General features: G+C 44.3%; 1 protein-coding gene across 1 annotated transcript in view; it reads right to left on the bottom strand.

Moving 5' to 3' along the window:
- The window catches only part of LOC143776951 (aldo-keto reductase family 1 member C3-like), a 44,350-nt gene extending 25,232 nt beyond the window's left edge, over positions 1–19,118 (bottom strand). The window contains exons 1-6 of the mRNA XM_077266822.1: positions 18,826–19,118; positions 18,485–18,658; positions 18,296–18,412; positions 18,129–18,206; positions 17,887–18,009; positions 17,519–17,628 (exon numbers count right to left, since the gene is read on the bottom strand). Of these exons, the coding sequence (XP_077122937.1) occupies positions 17,519–17,628; positions 17,887–18,009; positions 18,129–18,206; positions 18,296–18,412; positions 18,485–18,658; positions 18,826–18,993 (770 nt within the window). The 5' untranslated portion in view covers positions 18,994–19,118. The remainder of the gene's footprint in view (positions 1–17,518; positions 17,629–17,886; positions 18,010–18,128; positions 18,207–18,295; positions 18,413–18,484; positions 18,659–18,825) is intronic.
- Positions 19,119–19,446: the final 328 nt, after the last annotated feature.

Raw genomic sequence — 19,446 nt, 5'->3', positions numbered from 1 at the left:
AGGCCCACTGACTAATAGCAGGATATAGGAAGATGACTTATACGGTCAGCAAAAATCCTATCAAAAATTTCCACGCTGAATATTCAAGAACCCCCAAACCGTCTAACGGCACGGGGGGGGGGGGGGAATATCAGCCCCCTAGAGCTTTCAGCTATATCAGGAATCACATTTGGTACAAGCTGGACAGAAATAAGAGCAAATGCAAATAACCAAAAAATAAGGAAGCAGGACTTAGCTTATTTTGCAAGAACCAGGACCAGCAGACAGGAGCAAACAGAAAGGAACTGATTACAACGATGCCAGGCACCAGACTGAAAATCCAGGAAGCTTAAATAGCAACACCCCTGGACTAACGAGCCAGGTGGGTACCAAGCTAGAGAAAGAAGCTCAAAGTGTCATGTCGCTAGTGACCACAAGAGGGAGCCAAAAAGTCCAATTCACAACAGTTCACCGGCTACCTATAGTGTGTTTGGTTAGGATCAGGTTTGCGGTCAGCCCAGGTACCACCTCCCTGGAGCTTGTTCTACGTTCTATAACTTAGCTAGTTATTTCTGAGATCCTCTGCCACTAGGATCATAACACCTACCATACTGAAGAATGCGACGCAGCAAAACTTTTCTCCCAAGTTCTCTTTAACTCCTGAAGCCCCTTCCCCGCTAAAAGTACCAAACTGCGGATGGTAATCGTATGCATCAAAGAACGGTGACCTGCCGGTAGATTCTTAATGACGATTATTAATAGCAAACTCGGACAACGGTATATAAGATGCCTGGTCCTCTTGGTTTCCGAAAACAAAATGCTTGAGGTAAGTCTCCAAATTCTGATTAGTTTCATCGGACTGTCCCTTCGATTGAGGATGGAAAGCAGAGGAAAAGGACAGCTGCACCCCCAGTCAAGTACAGAACACCTTCCAAAACTTAGTAACAAACTGAGTCCCCCAATTTGACACCACATTGGAGGGAACCCTGTGAAGCTTCACGATCCCGTTAATAAAAACCTGAGCAAGAGTCTTGGGGTTCAGAAGTGCCGGTGTCATGATTCTCAATGGCGAGAGAACATAGCCCAGCATATATGAGAACTAGCTCTTGGAAGATGGAAACTATACTGACCATGAACTAAACCTGCCGCACAACTAGAAGTGGCCGGGTAGCATGCCTACGTTTTTTATCCCTAGATGCCCAGCGCCAGCCGGAGAACTACCTAATCCTAGCAGAGGAAAAGACAGTCCTGGCTCACCTCTAGAGAAATTTTCCCAAAAGGCAGACAGAGGCCCCCACATATATTGGCGGTGATTTAAGATGAAATGACAAACGTAGTATGAAAATAGGTTTAGCAAAATCGAGGTCCGCTTACTAGATAGCATGAAGACAGAAAGGGCACTTTCATGGTCAGCAGAAAACCCTATCAAAACACCATCCAGAAATTACTTTAAGACTCTAGCATTAACTCATAACACCAGAGTGGCAATTTCCGCTCACAAGAGCTTTCCAGACACAGTAACGAAACAGCAGCTGTGAACAGGAACAAAATGCAAAAACACACAAGGACAAAAGTCCAACTTAGCTGGGAGTTGTCTAGTAGCAGGAACATGCACAGAAAGGCTACTGATTACATTGTTGACCGGCATGAAACTGACAGAGGAGCAAGGTTATATAGCGACTCCCACATCCTGATAGGAGCAGGTGAACAGAGGGGATGATGCACACAAGTTAAATTCCACAAGTGGCCACCGGGGGAGCCCAGAATCCAATTTCACAACAGTACCCCCCCCTCAAGGAGGGGGCACCGAACCCTCACCAGAACCACCAGGGCGATCAGGATGAGCCCTATGAAAGGCACGGACAAGATCGGAGGCATGAACATCAGAGGCAGTGACCCAAGAATTATCCTCCTGACCGTATCCCTTCCATTTGACCAGATACTGGAGTTTCCGTCTGGAAACACGAGAGTCCAAGATCTTTTCCACAACGTACTCCAACTCACCCTCAACCAACACCGGAGCAGGAGGCTCAACGGAAGGCACAGCTGGTACCTCATACCTGCGCAACAATGACCGATGAAAAACATTATGAATCGAAAAGGATGCAGGGAGGTCCAAACGGAAGGACACAGGGTTAAGAATCTCCAATATCTTGTACGGGCCGATGAACCGAGGCTTAAACTTAGGAGAAGAAACCCTCATAGGGACAAAACGAGAAGACAACCACACCAAGTCCCCAACACAAAGCCGAGGACCAACACGACGACGGCGGTTGGCAAAAAGCTGAGTCTTCTCCTGGGACAACTTCAAATTGTCCACCACCTGCCCCCAAATCTGATGCAACCTCTCCACCACAGCATCCACTCCAGGACAATCCGAAGATTCCACTTGACCGGAGGAAAATCGAGGATGAAACCCCGAATTACAGAAAAACGGGGACACCAAGGTGGCAGAGCTGGCCCGATTATTGAGGGCGAACTCCGCCAAAGGCAAAAAAGCAACCCAATCATCCTGATCCGCAGACACAAAACACCTCAAATATGTCTCCAAGGTCTGATTAGTCCGCTCGGTCTGGCCATTAGTCTGAGGATGGAAAGCAGACGAAAAAGACAAATCTATGCCCATCCTAGCACAGAATGCCCGCCAAAATCTAGACACGAATTGGGTCCCTCTGTCAGAAACGATATTCTCCGGAATACCATGCAAACGAACAACATTTTGAAAAAACAGAGGAACCAACTCGGAAGAAGAAGGCAACTTAGGCAAGGGAACCAGATGGACCATCTTAGAGAAACGGTCACACACCACCCAGATGACAGACATCTTCTGAGAAACAGGCAGATCCGAAATAAAATCCATCGAGATGTGCGTCCAAGGCCTCTTCGGGATAGGCAAGGGTAACAACAATCCACTAGCCCGAGAACAACAAGGCTTGGCCCGAGCACAAACGTCACAAGACTGCACAAAGCCTCGCACATCTCGTGACAGGGAAGGCCACCAGAAGGACCTTGCCACCAAATCCCTGGTACCAAAGATTCCAGGATGACCTGCCAACGCAGAAGAATGAACCTCAGAGATGACTCTACTGGTCCAATCATCAGGAACAAACAGTCTACCAGGTGGGCAACGATCAGGTCTATCCGCCTGAAACTCCTGCAAGGCCCGCCGCAGGTCTGGAGAAACGGCAGACAATATCACTCCATCTTTAAGGATACCTGTGGGCTCAGAATTACCAGGGGAGTCAGGCTCAAAACTCCTAGAAAGGGCATCCGCCTTAACATTCTTAGAACCCGGTAGGTAAGACACCACAAAATTAAACCGAGAGAAAAACAACGACCAGCGCGCTTGTCTGGGATTCAGGCGCCTGGCAGACTCAAGGTAAATTAAATTTTTGTGGTCAGTCAATACCACCACCTGATGTCTGGCCCCCTCAAGCCAGTGACGCCACTCCTCAAAAGCCCACTTCATGGCCAAAAGCTCCCGATTCCCAATATCATAATTCCGCTCGGCGGGCGAAAATTTACGGGAAAAAAAAGCACAAGGTCTCATCACGGAGCAGTCGGAACTTCTCTGCGACAACACCGCCCCAGCTCCGATTTCAGAAGCGTCGACCTCAACCTGAAAAGGAAGAGCAACATCAGGCTGACGCAACACTGGGGCGGAAGAAAAGCGGCGCTTGAGCTCCCGAAAGGCCTCCACAGCATCAGGGGACCAATCAGCAACATCAGCACCCTTCTTAGTCAAATCAGTCAATGGTTTTACAACATCAGAAAAACCAGCAATAAATCGACGATAAAAGTTAGCAAAGCCCAAAAATTTCTGAAGACTCTTAAGAGAAGAGGGTTGCGTCCAATCACCAATAGCCTGAACCTTGACAGGATCCATCTCGATGGAAGAGGGGGAAAAAATGTATCCCAAGAAGGAAATCTTCTGAACCCCAAAAACACACTTAGAACCCTTCACACACAAGGAATTAGACCGCAAAACCTGAAAAACCCTCCTGACCTGCTGGACATGAGAGTCCCAGTCATCCGAAAAAATCAGAATATCATCCAGATACACAATCATAAATTTATCCAAATAATCGCGGAAAATGTCATGCATAAAGGACTGGAAGACTGAAGGGGCATTTGAAAGACCAAAAGGCATCACCAAATACTCAAAATGGCCCTCGGGCGTATTAAATGCGGTTTTCCACTCATCCCCCTGCTTGATTCGCACCAAATTATACGCCCCACGGAGATCAATCTTAGAGAACCACTTGGCCCCCTTTATACGAGCAAACAAATCAGTAAGCAGTGGTAACGGATATTGATATTTAACCGTGATTTTATTCAAAAGTCGATAATCAATACACGGCCTCAAAGAGCCGTCTTTCTTAGACACAAAGAAAAAACCGGCTCCTAAGGGAGATGACGAAGGACGAATATGTCCCTTTTCCAAGGACTCCTTTATATATTCTCGCATAGCAGCGTGTTCAGGCACAGACAGATTAAATAAACGACCCTTAGGGTATTTACTACCCGGGATCAAGTCTATGGCACAATCGCACTCCCGGTGCGGAGGTAGTGAACCAACCTTGGGTTCTTCAAAAACGTCACGAAAGTCAGACAAGAATTCAGGAATCTCAGAGGGAATAGATGATGAAATGGAAACCAAAGGTACGTCCCCATGAGTTCCTTTACATCCCCAGCTTAACACAGACATAGCTCTCCAGTCGAGGACTGGGTTATGAGATTGCAGCCATGGCAATCCCAGCACCAAAACATCATGTAGATTATACAGCACCAGAAAGCGAATAACCTCCTGGTGATCCGGATTAACACGCATAGTCACTTGTGTCCAGTATTGTGGTTTATTACTAGCCAATGGGGTGGAGTCAATCCCTTTCAGAAGTATCGGAGCCTCCAATGGCTCCAAATCATACCCACAGCGTTTGGCAAAGGACCAATCCATAAGACTCAAAGCAGCGCCAGAGTCGACATAGGCGTCCGCGGTAATAGATGACAAAGAACAAATCAGGGTCACAGATAGAATAAACTTAGACTGTAAAGTGCTAATTGAAACAGACTTGTCAGGCTTCTTAGTACGCTTAAAGCATGCAGATATAACATGAGTTGAATCACCACAATAGAAGCACAACCCATTTTTTCGTCTAAAATTCTGCCGCTCGCTTCTGGACAGAATTCTATCACATTGCATATTTTCTGGCGTTTTCTCAGTAGACACCGCCAAATGGTGCACAGGTTTGCGCTCCCGCAGACGCCTATCGATCTGAATAGCCATCGTCATGGACTCATTCAGACTCGCAGGCACAGGGAACCCCACCATAACATCCTTAATGGCATCAGAGAGACCTTCTCTGAAAATCGCCGCCAGGGCGCACTCATTCCACTGAGTAAGCACAGACCATTTGCGGAATTTTTGGCAGTATATTTCAGCTTCATCTTGCCCCTGAGACAAGGACATCAAGGCCTTTTCCGCCTGAAGCTCTAAATGAGGTTCCTCATAAAGCAACCCCAAGGCCAGAAAAAACGCATCCACATTGAGCAACGCAGGATCCCCTGGTGCCAATGCAAAAGCCCAGTCTTGAGGGTCGCCCCGGAGCAAGGAAATTACAATCCTGACCTGCTGTGCAGGGTCTCCGGCAGAGCGAGACTTCAGGGAAAAAAACAATTTGCAATTATTTTTAAAATTTTGAAAGTGAGATCTATTCCCCGAGAAGAATTCAGGCAAAGGAATTCTAGGCTCAGACATAGGTGCATGAACAACAAAATCTTGCAAATTTTGTACCTTTGTGGCGAGATTATTCAAACCTGTAGCTACACTCTGAAGATCCATTTGAAACAGGTGAACACAGAGCCATTCAAGGATTAGAAGGAGAGGAAGAGAGGAAGGCTGCAGTATAGGCAGACTAGCAAGTGATTCAATTAAGAGCACACTCAGAACTAGAGGGAAAAAAAAAAAAAAAAAAAAATTGTAGCAGACTTCTTTTTTCTCTCCTTTCTCAGCCAGTAATTTAACCCTTTTTTGGGCCGGTCAAACTGTCATGATTCTCAATGGCGAGAGAACATAGCCCAGCATATATGAGAACTAGCTCTTGGAAGATGGAAACTATACTGACCATGAACTAAACCTGCCGCACAACTAGAAGTGCCCGGGTAGCATGCCTACGTTTTTTATCCCTAGATGCCCAGCGCCAGCCGGAGAACTACCTAATCCTAGCAGAGGAAAAGACAGTCCTGGCTCACCTCTAGAGAAATTTTCCCAAAAGGCAGACAGAGGCCCCCACATATATTGGCGGTGATTTAAGATGAAATGACAAACGTAGTATGAAAATAGGTTTAGCAAAATCGAGGTCCGCTTACTAGATAGCATGAAGACAGAAAGGGCACTTTCATGGTCAGCAGAAAACCCTATCAAAACACCATCCAGAAATTACTTTAAGACTCTAGCATTAACTCATAACACCAGAGTGGCAATTTCCGCTCACAAGAGCTTTCCAGACACAGTAACGAAACAGCAGCTGTGAACAGGAACAAAATGCAAAAACACACAAGGACAAAAGTCCAACTTAGCTGGGAGTTGTCTAGTAGCAGGAACATGCACAGAAAGGCTACTGATTACATTGTTGACCGGCATGAAACTGACAGAGGAGCAAGGTTATATAGCGACTCCCACATCCTGATAGGAGCAGGTGAACAGAGGGGATGATGCACACAAGTTAAATTCCACAAGTGGCCACTGGGGGAGCCCAGAATCCAATTTCACAACATGCCGGTAAAGTGACTAAATGCTCCATTTTACTGAACCTATCCACAACCACCAGAACCAGTCTTGCCTGCCGAAACCAGTAGGTCAGTAATAAAATCCATAGACAAGTGTTTCCATGGTCTGCTAAGAATGGGTAGTGGAAGAAGAGGACCAGACGGATGGGTATTCTATACTTTAGAATGCACGCAAACACTGCAAGCAGACACCTGTTCAACCACATCCCAATGCAACTCCGGCCACCAAAAACGAGGAGAAAGGAGGGCCGCTGTTGCCTTACCCCCTGGATGACCAGCAAGCACCGAGTTATGATGTTCCCTAACAACTTTACGACGCAAATCAAACTGTAAAAATAACCTCCCTAAAGGGCAGGAGGCAAGGGCGCCCCCCTGAGCCTTCAACACCTTACCCTCCGTGTCAGGGTATAAGGTCGAGATGACTACCCCTTCTGCAAAATTGGGGCAGGGTCCTCATGGTCACCACCAGCCGGGAAGCTTTGGGACAAAGCATCCACCTTTGTGTTTTTAACTCCTGACTGAAAGTGACCAGAAAATTAAATCTAGTACAGAACAGGGACCACCTAGCTTGTCTAGGGTTGAGACATTTAGCCAATTAATGATATGACAGGTTCTTCTGCTCTGTGATAACAGTAATAGGATGGACTGCCCCTACAACCAATGTCACCACATCCCAAATGCCAATTTAATCGCCAAAATCTCCCTATTACTCACGTCATAATTTCTCTCAGCCGAGGATAATTTTTTGGAAAAGAAAGCGCATGGATGCCATTTACCAGAGGACAGACCCTGAGAAAACACAGCCCAACCCTCACCTCCGATGCATAAAAGGTTGAGAAACATCCGGTTGACTGAGTATAGGTGCAGTGTCAAAAAAACGCTTTAAGGAGGAAAAAGCCTGCTGAGCAGCACCTGACCATTTAGAAAAATCAGATCCCTTCCTTGTCATGTCAGTAAGGGTTTTCACCATTACCGAATAATTTTGAATAAATGTCTGGTAAAAATTAGTAAAACCCAAAAAGCGCTGTAAATGCCTTCAGATTCTCGGGACAGTCCCAATTGAGTACAGCTTGAACGTTTTCTGGATCCATTCGAAAACCTGAAGATGATAACAGGTACCCCAAAAACTGAACCTCCTGAACGGCAAAACCACATTTCTCTGGTTTGGCATAAAACTTGTTATCCCTTAGGCCGGCATCACACTAGCGAATTTTACGGACGTATGAGAGGCGCTGAAAATGCAGATTGCATACGGTACAATGATTCTTTATGGCCCAGCTCCTATCAGCCGTATTTTACGGATCCGTATTATACGGTCTTGTACGGCCGTAGAAAATTGCAGCATGCTGCGTTTGTCACCGTATTGCGCAAAAAAAATCACCAATGAAAGTCTATGGGGGTGAGAAAAATACGGATTACACACGGACCAGCAGTGTGACTTGCGAGAAATACGCAGCGGTGTTCTATAGAAAAGCTGGTAATTCAATTGCCGGCTTTTCCTATTTCCTTCACAAACCCGACAGGATATGTGACATGGTTTACATACAGTTAACCATCTCATATCCCTTTTTTTTGGCATATTCCACACTACTAATGTTAGTAGTGTGTATGTGCAAAATTTGGGCGCTCTAGCTATTAAATTAAAGGGTTAAATCGCGGAAAAAATTGACGTGGGCTCCCGCGCAATTTTCTCCGCCAGAGTGGTAAAGCCAGTGACTGAGGGCAGATATTAATAGCCTAGAGAGGGTCCATGGTTATTGGCCCCCCTGGCTAAAAACATCTGCCCCCAGCCACCCCAGAAAAGGCACATCTGGAAGATGCGCCTATTCTGGCACTCGGCCACTCTCTTCCCACTCACGTGTAGCGGCGGGATATGGGGTAATGAAGGGTTAATGTCACCTTGCTATTGTAAGATGACATTAAGCCAGATTAATAATGGAGAGGCGTCAATTATGACACCTATCCATTATTAATCCAATAGTACGAAATGGTTAATAAAACACACACACATTATTACAAAGTACTTTAATGAAATAAAGACACAGGGTGTTTTAATATTTTATTAAACTCTTAATCTACCTGAAGACCCTCGTTCCTGCTGTATGTGCTGTTACTGCTGGTTCTCCAGCTAAGCCTACAGTGACTACTGGTATACATGTACAGCGTTATGCTCTCGAGCCTAAGTCCAGATTTCACTCTACTAAACATGACCATGATGTGGGGCCATCTCATTGGTGCTCAGACGTCAGCTGCTCTGGTGATGTAGCAGCTTCAGATTGGTCCACTGGCAAGGTCCTGTCTGTCTGGACTTGAGCTTTAGGTATAAAAGGTTTTCAGAGGCGCACGCCGGTGCGCTAGTATCATTTTATGTTCATGGGTGTATTTTTGCTACTATGTGGTCTGTCAGCATGTGCTCAGGGTCGGCTGTAAGCCGTTAGAATTCCGGCACCTCCGGAGAGGAGTTTGTTTGTATGAATTCAGGGCTGGCGTATAGCCACTAGAATTCTGGCACCTCCTTGTTTTAAAAAAGTGTATGGCTGGTGTTGATGTCACACTGGGTGAAGGATAAGTAAGTGCTCAACAATAGAAAGAGAAGAGGGAGCCTAAACACTAGGAAAGAGAAGAGTGGAGATCCCTAGGCAGATCTAAAATCACCATGTTTGCCCTAAACGTCCCTATTATACGATCTGCACCTATCGCCAAGCAAGAACCTAAACTCTGCCTGACGTTAGCAAAAGGCCCTACATAGGGAGGGGATGGTGATTAAGCTAGTCAGTAACTACTAACACTTAAGACAGAGAGGGTAGACGGATGGGGGAAACAGTTTGACAAGACCACCGAGATGTCACAACAGCAATCCTCCTAGGGTTCTCAGGGAAGACACTAATTGACTGCTAGAACTTCCAATAAGACTGAGGCACGTATGAGCTAAGACTCCCACCATGCTGCAGCAATTGAATGTATTTAAACCTTCAGCACAGGTGTGTGATGAGCAGCAGAAGGTGGAGGTAACTATTGGGTCCTAGAGGGAGAAGGATATCTGTCATGATCTCCATGGCCAGAGAACTAGCATAAGCCTCAATAGGAACAAGCTCTTGGAAGATGTAACTGTACTGACCATGAACTAAACCTACCGCATCATCTAGAAGTAGCCAGGTAGCATGTCCTACTTTTTATCCCTATATGCCCAGCGCCGGCCGGAGAACTAAATAATGCTAGCAGAGGGAAATATAAGACCTGACTCACCTCTAGAGAAATGCCCAAAAAAGGAGACAGAAGCCCCCCACATATATTGGCGGTGATATGAGATGAAACAACAAACGCAGCAGGAAAATAGTTTTAGCAAATTTGAGGTCCGCTTTCTAGATAGCAGAAGACAGAAAGCATACTTTCATGGTCAGTAGAAAACCCTAACAAAACACATCCAGAAATTACTTTAGGACTCTGGCATTAACTCATAATACCAGAGTGGCAATTCCTGATCAACAAGAGCTTTCCAGACACAGTAACGAAACTGCAGCTGTGAACTGGAACCAAAATACAAAAACAAAACATGGACGAATGTCCAACTTATCTAGTAGATGTCTGGGAGCAGGAACAAGCACAGAGAGGCTTCTGATAACATTGTTGACCGGCAAGCATCTAACAGAGAAGCCAGGTTATATAGCGACACCCAGATCTAATCAGAACAGGTGAACAGGGAAGATGATGTCACAAGTTCAATTCCACCAGTAGCCACCGGGGGAGCCCAGAATCCAAATTCACAACAGTACCCCCCCCTCAAGGAGGGGGCACCGAACCCTCACCAGAACCACCAGGGCGATCAGGATGGGCCCTATGAAAGGCACGAACCAGATCAGAGGCATGAACATCAGATGCAGTGACCCAAGAATTATCCTCCTGGCCGTATCCCTTCCACTTGACCAGATACTGGAGTCTCCGTCTGGAAACACGGGAGTCTAGGATTTTTTCCACAACGTACTCCAACTCACCCTCAACCAACACCGGAGCAGGAGGCTCAACGGAAGGCACAACCGGTGCCTCATACCTGCGCAATAACGACCGATGAAAAACGTTATGAATAGAAAAGGATGCAGGGAGGTCCAAACGGAAGGAAACAGGGTTAAGAATCTCCAATATTTTATACGGACCGATGAACCGAGGCTTAAACTTAGGAGATGAGACCCTCATAGGGACAAAACGAGAAGACAACCACACCAAATCTCCAACACAAAGCCGAGGACCAACACGACGGTGACGGTTGGCAAAAAGCTGAGTCTTCTCCTGGGACAACTTTAAATTGTCCATCACCTGCCCCCAGATATGATGCAATCTCTCCACCACCGCATCCACTCCAGGACAATCCGAGGATTCCATCTGACCGGAGGAAAATCGAGGGTGGAACCCCGAATTACAGAAAAACGGGGACACCAAAGTGGCAGAGCTGGCCCGATTATTGAGGGCGAACTCCGCCAATGGCAAAAAAGCAACCCAATCATCCTGGTCAGCAGACACAAAACACCTCAGATATGTCTCCAGGGTCTGATTAGTCCGCTCGGTCTGGCCATTAGTCTGAGGGTGAAAAGCAGACGAAAAAGACAAATCTATGCCCATCCTAGCACAGAATGCCCGCCAAAATCTAGACACAAATTGGGTTCCTCTGTCAGAAACGATATTCTCAGGAATACCATGCAAACGAACAACATTTTGAAAAAACAGGGGCACCAACTCGGAAGAAGAAGGCAATTTGGGCAGGGGAACCAAATGGACCATCTTAGAAAAACGGTCACACACCACCCAGATGACAGACATCTTCTGAGAAACAGGCAGATCTGAAATAAAATCCATCGAGATGTGTGTCCAAGGCCTCTTAGGAATAGGCAAGGGCAACAATAATCCACTAGCCCGAGAACAACAAGACTTGGCCCGAGCACAAACGTCACAAGACTGCACAAAGCCTCGCACATCTCGTGACAGGGAAGGCCACCAGAAGGATCTTGCCACCAAATCCCTGGTACCAAAAATTCCAGGATGACCTGCCAATGCAGAAGAATGTACCTCAGAGATGACTCTACTGGTCCAATCATCAGGAACAAACAACCTATCAGGCGGACAACGATCCGGTCTATCCGCCTGAAACTCCTGCAAGGCCCGCCGCAGGTCTGGAGAAACGGCTGACAAGATAACTCCCTCCTTAAGAATACCTGTGGGGTCAGAGTTGCCGGGTGAATCAGGCTCAAAACTCCTAGAAAGGGCATCCGCCTTAACATTCTTAGAACCCGGTAGGTACGATACCACAAAATTAAACCGAGAGAAAAATAATGACCAGCGCGCCTGTCTAGGATTCAGGCGCCTGGCGGTCTCAAGATAGATCAAATTTTTGTGGTCAGTCAATACCACCACCTGATGTCTGGCCCCCTCGAGCCAATGGCGCCACTCCTCAAACGCCCACTTCATGGCCAAAAGCTCCCGATTCCCAACATCATAATTCCGCTCAGCGGGCGAAAATTTACGGGAAAAGAAGGCACAAGGCCTCATCACGGCGCAGTCAGAACTTTTCTGCGACAACACTGCCCCAGCCCCGATCTCAGAAGCGTCGACCTCAACCTGAAAAGGAAGAGTCACATCAGGCTGACGCAACACAGGGGCAGAAGAAAAACGGCGCTTAAGCTCCTGAAAGGCCTCCACAGCATCAGGGGACCAATTAGCAACATCAGCACCCTGTCTAGTCAAATCGGTCAATGGCTTAACGACATCCGAAAAACCAGAAATAAATCGACGATAAAAGTTGGCAAAGCCCAAAAATTTCTGAAGACTTTTAAGAGAAGAGGGCTGCGTCCAATCACAAATAGCTTGAACCTTGACAGGATCCATCTCAATGGAAGAGGGAGAAAAAATATATCCCAAAAAGGAAATTCTCTGAACCCCAAAAACGCACTTAGAACCCTTGACACACAGAGAATTAGACCGCAAAACCTGAAAAACCCTCTTAACTTGCCGGACATGAGAGTCCCAATCATCCGAAAAAATCAGAATATCATCCAGATACACTATCATAAATTTATCCAAAAAATCGCGGAAAATATCATGCATAAAGGACTGGAAGACTGAAGGGGCATTAGAAAGACCAAAAGGCATCACCAAATACTCAAAGTGGCCCTCGGGCGTATTAAATGCGGTTTTCCACTCATCCCCCTGCCTGATCCGCACCAAATTATACGCCCCACGGAGATCAATCTTAGAGAACCACTTGGCCCCCTTTATGCGAGCAAACAAATCAGTCAGCAACGGCAATGGGTATTGATATTTAACCGTGATTTTATTCAAAAGCCGATAATCAATACATGGTCTCAAAGAGCCGTCTTTTTTTGACACAAAGAAAAAACCGGCTCCTAAGGGAGATGACGATGGACGAATATGTCCCTTTTCCAAGGACTCCTTTATATATTCTCGCATAGCAGTATGTTCAGGCACAGACAGATTAAATAAACGACCCTTTGGGTATTTACTACCCGGAATTAAATCTATAGCACAATCGCACTCACGGTGCGGAGGTAGCGAACCCAGCTTGGGTTCTTCAAAGACGTCACGATAATCAGACAGGAACTCAGGGATTTCAGAGGGAATAGATGATGAAATGGACACCAAAGGTACGTCCCCATGAGCCCCCTTACATCCCCAGCTCAACACAGACATAGCTCTCCAGTCAAGGACTGGGTTGTGAGACTGCAGCCATGGCAATCCTAGCACCAAATCATCATGTAGATTATACAGCACCAGGAAGCGAATAGTCTCCTGGTGATCCGGATTAATACGCATAGTTACTTGTGTCCAGTATTGTGGTTTATTATTAGCCAATGGGGTGGAGTCAATCCCCTTCAGAGGAATAAGAGTCTCCAAAGGCTCTAAATCATACCCACAACGATTGGCAAAGGACCAATCCATAAGACTCAAAGCGGCGCCAGAGTCGATATAGGCGTCCGTAGTAATAGATGACAAAGAGCAAATCAGGGTCACAGACAAAATAAATTTAGACTGTAAAGTGCCAATGGGAACGGATTTATCAAGCTTTTTAGTACGCTTAGAGCATGCTGATATAACATGAGTAGAATCCCCACAATAGAAACACAACCCATTTTTCCGTCTAAAATTCTGCCGCTCGCTTCTGGACAGAATTCTATCACACTGCATATTTTCTGGCGTCTTCTCAGTGGACACCGCCAGATGGTGCACTGGTTTGCGCTCCCGCAGACGCCTATCGATCTGAATGGCCATTGTCATGGACTCATTCAGACTTGCAGGCACAGGGAACCCCACCATAACATCCTTAATGGCATCAGAAAGACCCTCTCTGAAAGTAGCCGCCAAGGCACACTCATTCCACTGAGTAAGCACAGACCATTTACGGAATTTTTGGCAGTAAATTTCAGCTTCATCTTGCCCCTGCGATAGGGACATCAAAGTTTTTTCTGCCTGAAGTTCCAAATGAGGTTCCTCATAAAGCAAGCCCAAGGCCAGAAAAAACGCATCCACATTGCGCAACGCAGGATCCCCTGGTGCCAATGCAAAAGCCCAATCTTGAGGGTCGCCGCGGAGCAAGGAAATCACAATCCCAACCTGCTGTGCAGGGTCTCCAGCAGAACGAGATTTCAGGGACAAAAATAACTTACAATTATTTCTAAAATTCTGAAAGCTAGATCTATTCCCTGAGAAGAATTCCGGCAAAGGAATTCTCGGCTCTGATACCGGAGCATGAACAACAAAATCTTGCAAACTTTGTACTTTCGTGGCGAGATTATTCAAACCTGCAGTTACACTCTGTAGATCCATTATAGACAGGTGAACATAGAGCCATTCAAAGATTAGAAGGAGAGAGAAAAAAAAAGAAAGACTGCAGCATAGACAGACTGGCAAGTGATCCAATTAAGAGCACACTAACTACTAGAGAAAAAAAAAAAAAAAAAAAAAAAATTTTCAGCAGACTTCTTATTTCTCTCCTTTCTCAGCCAAGGATTTTAACCCTTTAGTGGGCCGGTCAAACTGTCATGATCTCCATGGCCAGAGAACTAGCATAAGCCTCAATAGGAACAAGCTCTTGGAAGATGTAACTGTACTGACCATGAACTAAACCTACCGCATCATCTAGAAGTAGCCAGGTAGCATGTCCTACTTTTTATCCCTATATGCCCAGCGCCGGCCGGAGAACTAAATAATGCTAGCAGAGGGAAATATAAGACCTGACTCACCTCTAGAGAAATGCCCAAAAAAGGAGACAGAAGCCCCCCACATATATTGGCGGTGATATGAGATGAAACAACAAACGCAGCAGGAAAATAGTTTTAGCAAATTTGAGGTCCGCTTTCTAGATAGCAGAAGACAGAAAGCATACTTTCATGGTCAGTAGAAAACCCTAACAAAACACATCCAGAAATTACTTTAGGACTCTGGCATTAACTCATAATACCAGAGTGGCAATTCCTGATCAACAAGAGCTTTCCAGACACAGTAACGAAACTGCAGCTGTGAACTGGAACCAAAATACAAAAACAAAACATGGACGAATGTCCAACTTATCTAGTAGATGTCTGGGAGCAGGAACAAGCACAGAGAGGCTTCTGATAACATTGTTGACCGGCAAGCAACTAACAGAGAAGCCAGGTTATATAGCGACACCCAGATCTGATGAGAACAGGTGAACAGGAAAGATGATGACACAAGTTCAATTCCACCAGTAGCCACCGGGGGAGCCCAGAATCCAAATTCACAACAGATATCGCTCCATAACAGAGATGCAAAAATTAAGAAGGTGCTTGAGCTAAATGCATAGACCTTCTACAGACGGATCCTTGATGATTGTCTTTCACATCTAACACACTGGTGACAGCAGTATTACAGCTAGCGGTGTGTCATCCCTCATTTCACAATTTCTGTAAGAACCTGCGGGGACATGGTGGGATCTCTATATATCAGCCTTGATCTGATTTTGGCTGCAGGCCTATTACATATTAATTATACTTTCTCCACTACTTTCTATTTGTCTTGGAGGTTTACATAAGAACTACACACTTTTATTATTAAAATTAAAATGCCCATGTGATATGATATGATTGTACATAATGCATTCCACCTGATCCTATCTCTGTATTGTCTCTATTACTGATCTATATATATAATTCTGGTAATATGTACTAATAATATATTTATAATCCTGTAATAATCTTATACTTTTTATATATTACACGTTTGGACGTATTGCTCCATTTTCTCTCTGCATTGCTCTAATTCCTGCACTGTGCCTTTCCACTTTGGTATAGGCATCTTGTGCAGCCATTTTTTATCATGGTATCTGTTTTGGTCTTTATTTTTATAGTAGTTATACTCCTGTACATAGGGGCAGTATTAAAGTAGTTATATTCTTGTACATAGGAGCAGTATTATAGTAGTTATATTCTTGTAAATAGGAGCAGTATTATAGTAGTTATATTCTTGCACATAGGGGCAGTACTATAGTAGTTATATTATTGTACATAGGGGCAGTATTATAGTAGTTATATTCTTGTACATAAGGGCAGTATTATAGTAGTTATATTCTTATATATAGGAGCAGTATTATAGTAGTTATATTCTTGTAAATAGGAGCAGTATTATAGTTGTTATATTCTTGTACATAGGAGGCAGTATTATAGTAGTTATATTCTTGAACATAGGGGCAGTATTATAGTAGTTATATTCTTGTATATACAGTAGGAGCAGTATTAAAGTAGTTTTATTCTTGTACATAGGAGCAGTATTAAAGTTGTTATATTCTGGTACATAGAAGGCAGTATTGTAGTAGTTATATTCTTATACATAGGGAGCAGTATTATAGTAGTTATATTTTTGTACATAGGGGCAGTATTATAGTAGTTATTTTCTTGTACATAGGGGGCAGTATTATAGTAGTTATATTCTTGTACATGTGGCAGTATTATAGTAGTTATATTCTTGTACATAGGAGCAGTATTATAGTAGTTATATTCTTGTACATAGGAGCAGTATTATAGTAGTTATATTCTTGTACATATGGGGCAGTATTATAGTAGTTATATTCTTGTACATGTGGCAGTATTATAGTAGTTATATTCTTGTACATAGGGGCAGTATTATAGTAGTTATATTCTTGTATATAGGGGCAGTATTATAGTAGTTATATTCTTGTACATAGGAGCAGTATTATAGTAGTTATATTCTTGTACATAGGGGGCAGTATTATAATAGTTATATTCTTGTACATAGGTGGCAGTATTATAGTAGTTATATTCTTGTACATAGGTGGCAGTATTATAGTAGTTATATTCTTGTACATAGGGGCAGTATTATAGTAGTTATATTCTTGTACATAGGGGCAGTATTATAGTAGTTATATTCTTGTACATAGGGGCAGTATTATAGTAGTTATATTCTTGTACATAGGGGGCAGTATTATAGTAGTTATATTCTTGTACATAGGGGGCAGTATAATAGTAGTTATATTCTTGTACATAGGGGCAGTATTATAGTAGTTATATTCTTGTACATAGGGGCAGGATTATAGTAGTTATATTCTTGTACATAGGGGGCAGTATTATAGTAGTTATATTCTTGTACATAGGGGCAGTATTATAGTAGTTATGTTCTTGTACATAGATGGCAGTATTATAGTAGTTATATTCTTGTACATAGGGGCAGTATTATAGTAGTTATATTCTTGTACCAATATCCTTGTTCTTACCAGACCTCTATTCTGCTGGACCCCAGTACGCTGAATCCGACCAGCACGATATCATGAGATTTGCAGAACTTTAGTAATTTGCTCTGATTGAAGAATATGTGACATTCCACCTGTGCAGAGATATAATGGCTCATTACTTTATATAACAGTGCAGATAATATGACTTAAAGAACATTTCACTGTAAACAACATATTGATGGCAAAATATTACAGCAACGTGGCTTCTTATTTTCCGGAAACAGCGCCACAACTGTCTATGGGTTATATCTGGTATTGCAATACCACACAACCTGTAAGGAAGATTGGCACTTTTTCTAATTTCTTAGGATATTATGTGTGATAGATCCTTACTGGTCAGTGATATGTACCTGGTTACACACTGGTTTGTACTTGAGTCCTGGCATGTTGAGAATCAGCTCCAGTTGCCGGCGGTTAAAATTGGAGACTCCGATGGATCGGACGAGGCCGGCGTCTCTGCACGCTTCCATAGCCTAGCGGTTATGGTAAGATAATTAGAGAGATGCTCCATCCGAAAATGGGAATCTTACCCCGTACGATGGAGGAGAAGTCATTCTGCCCACAGTCACCCATAATCATTCATATATTTTACCTTCCATGTTTCTCGGATATCTGTGTTATGAAAAAACAATTTCCCATTTTCGTCTGTGGGATAGAGATCATCTCCGGGCTGGAGGAAAAAAAATAGAATTCACATATAATGTCTTCGGCTCTGATCTGATTGGGAGCTGCGGCCGATCCACACATATATCTACAAACCTTAAACTCCACTGGGTGGTGGATCAGGAAGAGATCCATGTAATCCAGCTGCAGATCCTTCAGAGATTTCTCCAGTCCCAGTCGGACCCTCTCAGGAGTGTGGTTAGTGCTCCAAAGCTGCAGAATAAATTAAAAACCTGTATCAACTTGTCATAGCCACCTAGTGAAAAGAATATTTTGATTGGTCACCTTCCCAGTGTAAAATATGTCTTCCCTCTTCACCGTCCCATCCGCAATCTTTGATCTAATGGCTTCTCCGACCTGGACCTCATTCCCGTATACAAAGGCGCAGTCGATGTGGCGGTATCCAGCGTCAATGGCGACCTTGGTGCACTCACCGGCCAGTTCTTTGGTGTACTTAGCCTAATAAGATGCAATTTTTATAAATCTCATTGTTTCCCTATGGGGTAAATGAAACATGGGGTGATGGCACGGTGTCTCAAATGGGGGAACATTGAGGTGGCGAGAGACCAGCAGTAATGACGCTTTGCTATGGATTCAGTGCAGTACTTTATATCTGTTGCACTCACCGTTTCCGGGGCGTAGGTGCCAAATCCGATCACAGGCATTTTATTCCCATCGTTCAGCACAACGTAGGAGTCCGGCTTCAGAGCCATGGTGTAATGTGTCCCAGTGTCTCGCAGTGCACAAGGTGCTGCCTGTATTTTGTCTAGTCCTTCCCCAACCGTACAGCCCATCCAATAGGTTAGTGAAGGCGGATGCCTATTTGTCAGGGATTCTGCAGCGTCATTGCTTAGTAGCTACATAAACACATGTGATGGGAAAAATGAAGGGAGATGTCACGGGGAAACTGCAGAAGGATGTGTCTAACTGATTGTTTTATAATAGAAAAAATAAACAGAAAACGTGAAGCATGAGAGATGATCCCAAGTGTTAATCACAACAAATCGTCATCCAGAAATCCTGAGTGTCGATCATAATAACCATGATCCAGACTGTCGGTCAGACTGATTCAAAATTTGTAATCCATAGTGTGAGATCAGACAGGATCAACATTCATGATCGCGAGATTCAATCAGACTGGGTCAAACGTATACAGTGGGTACTGAAAGTATTTAGACCCCTTTAAATTTTTCACTCTTTGTTTCATTGCAGCCATTTGGTAAATTCAAAAAAGTTCATTTTTTCTC

This window comes from Ranitomeya variabilis, chromosome 5, assembly GCF_051348905.1.
Source record: "Ranitomeya variabilis isolate aRanVar5 chromosome 5, aRanVar5.hap1, whole genome shotgun sequence".
Taxonomy (NCBI): domain Eukaryota; kingdom Metazoa; phylum Chordata; class Amphibia; order Anura; family Dendrobatidae; genus Ranitomeya; species Ranitomeya variabilis.
The sequence above is the reverse complement of the archived record's forward strand: the minus strand, read 5'-3'. Positions and strand labels throughout refer to the sequence as shown.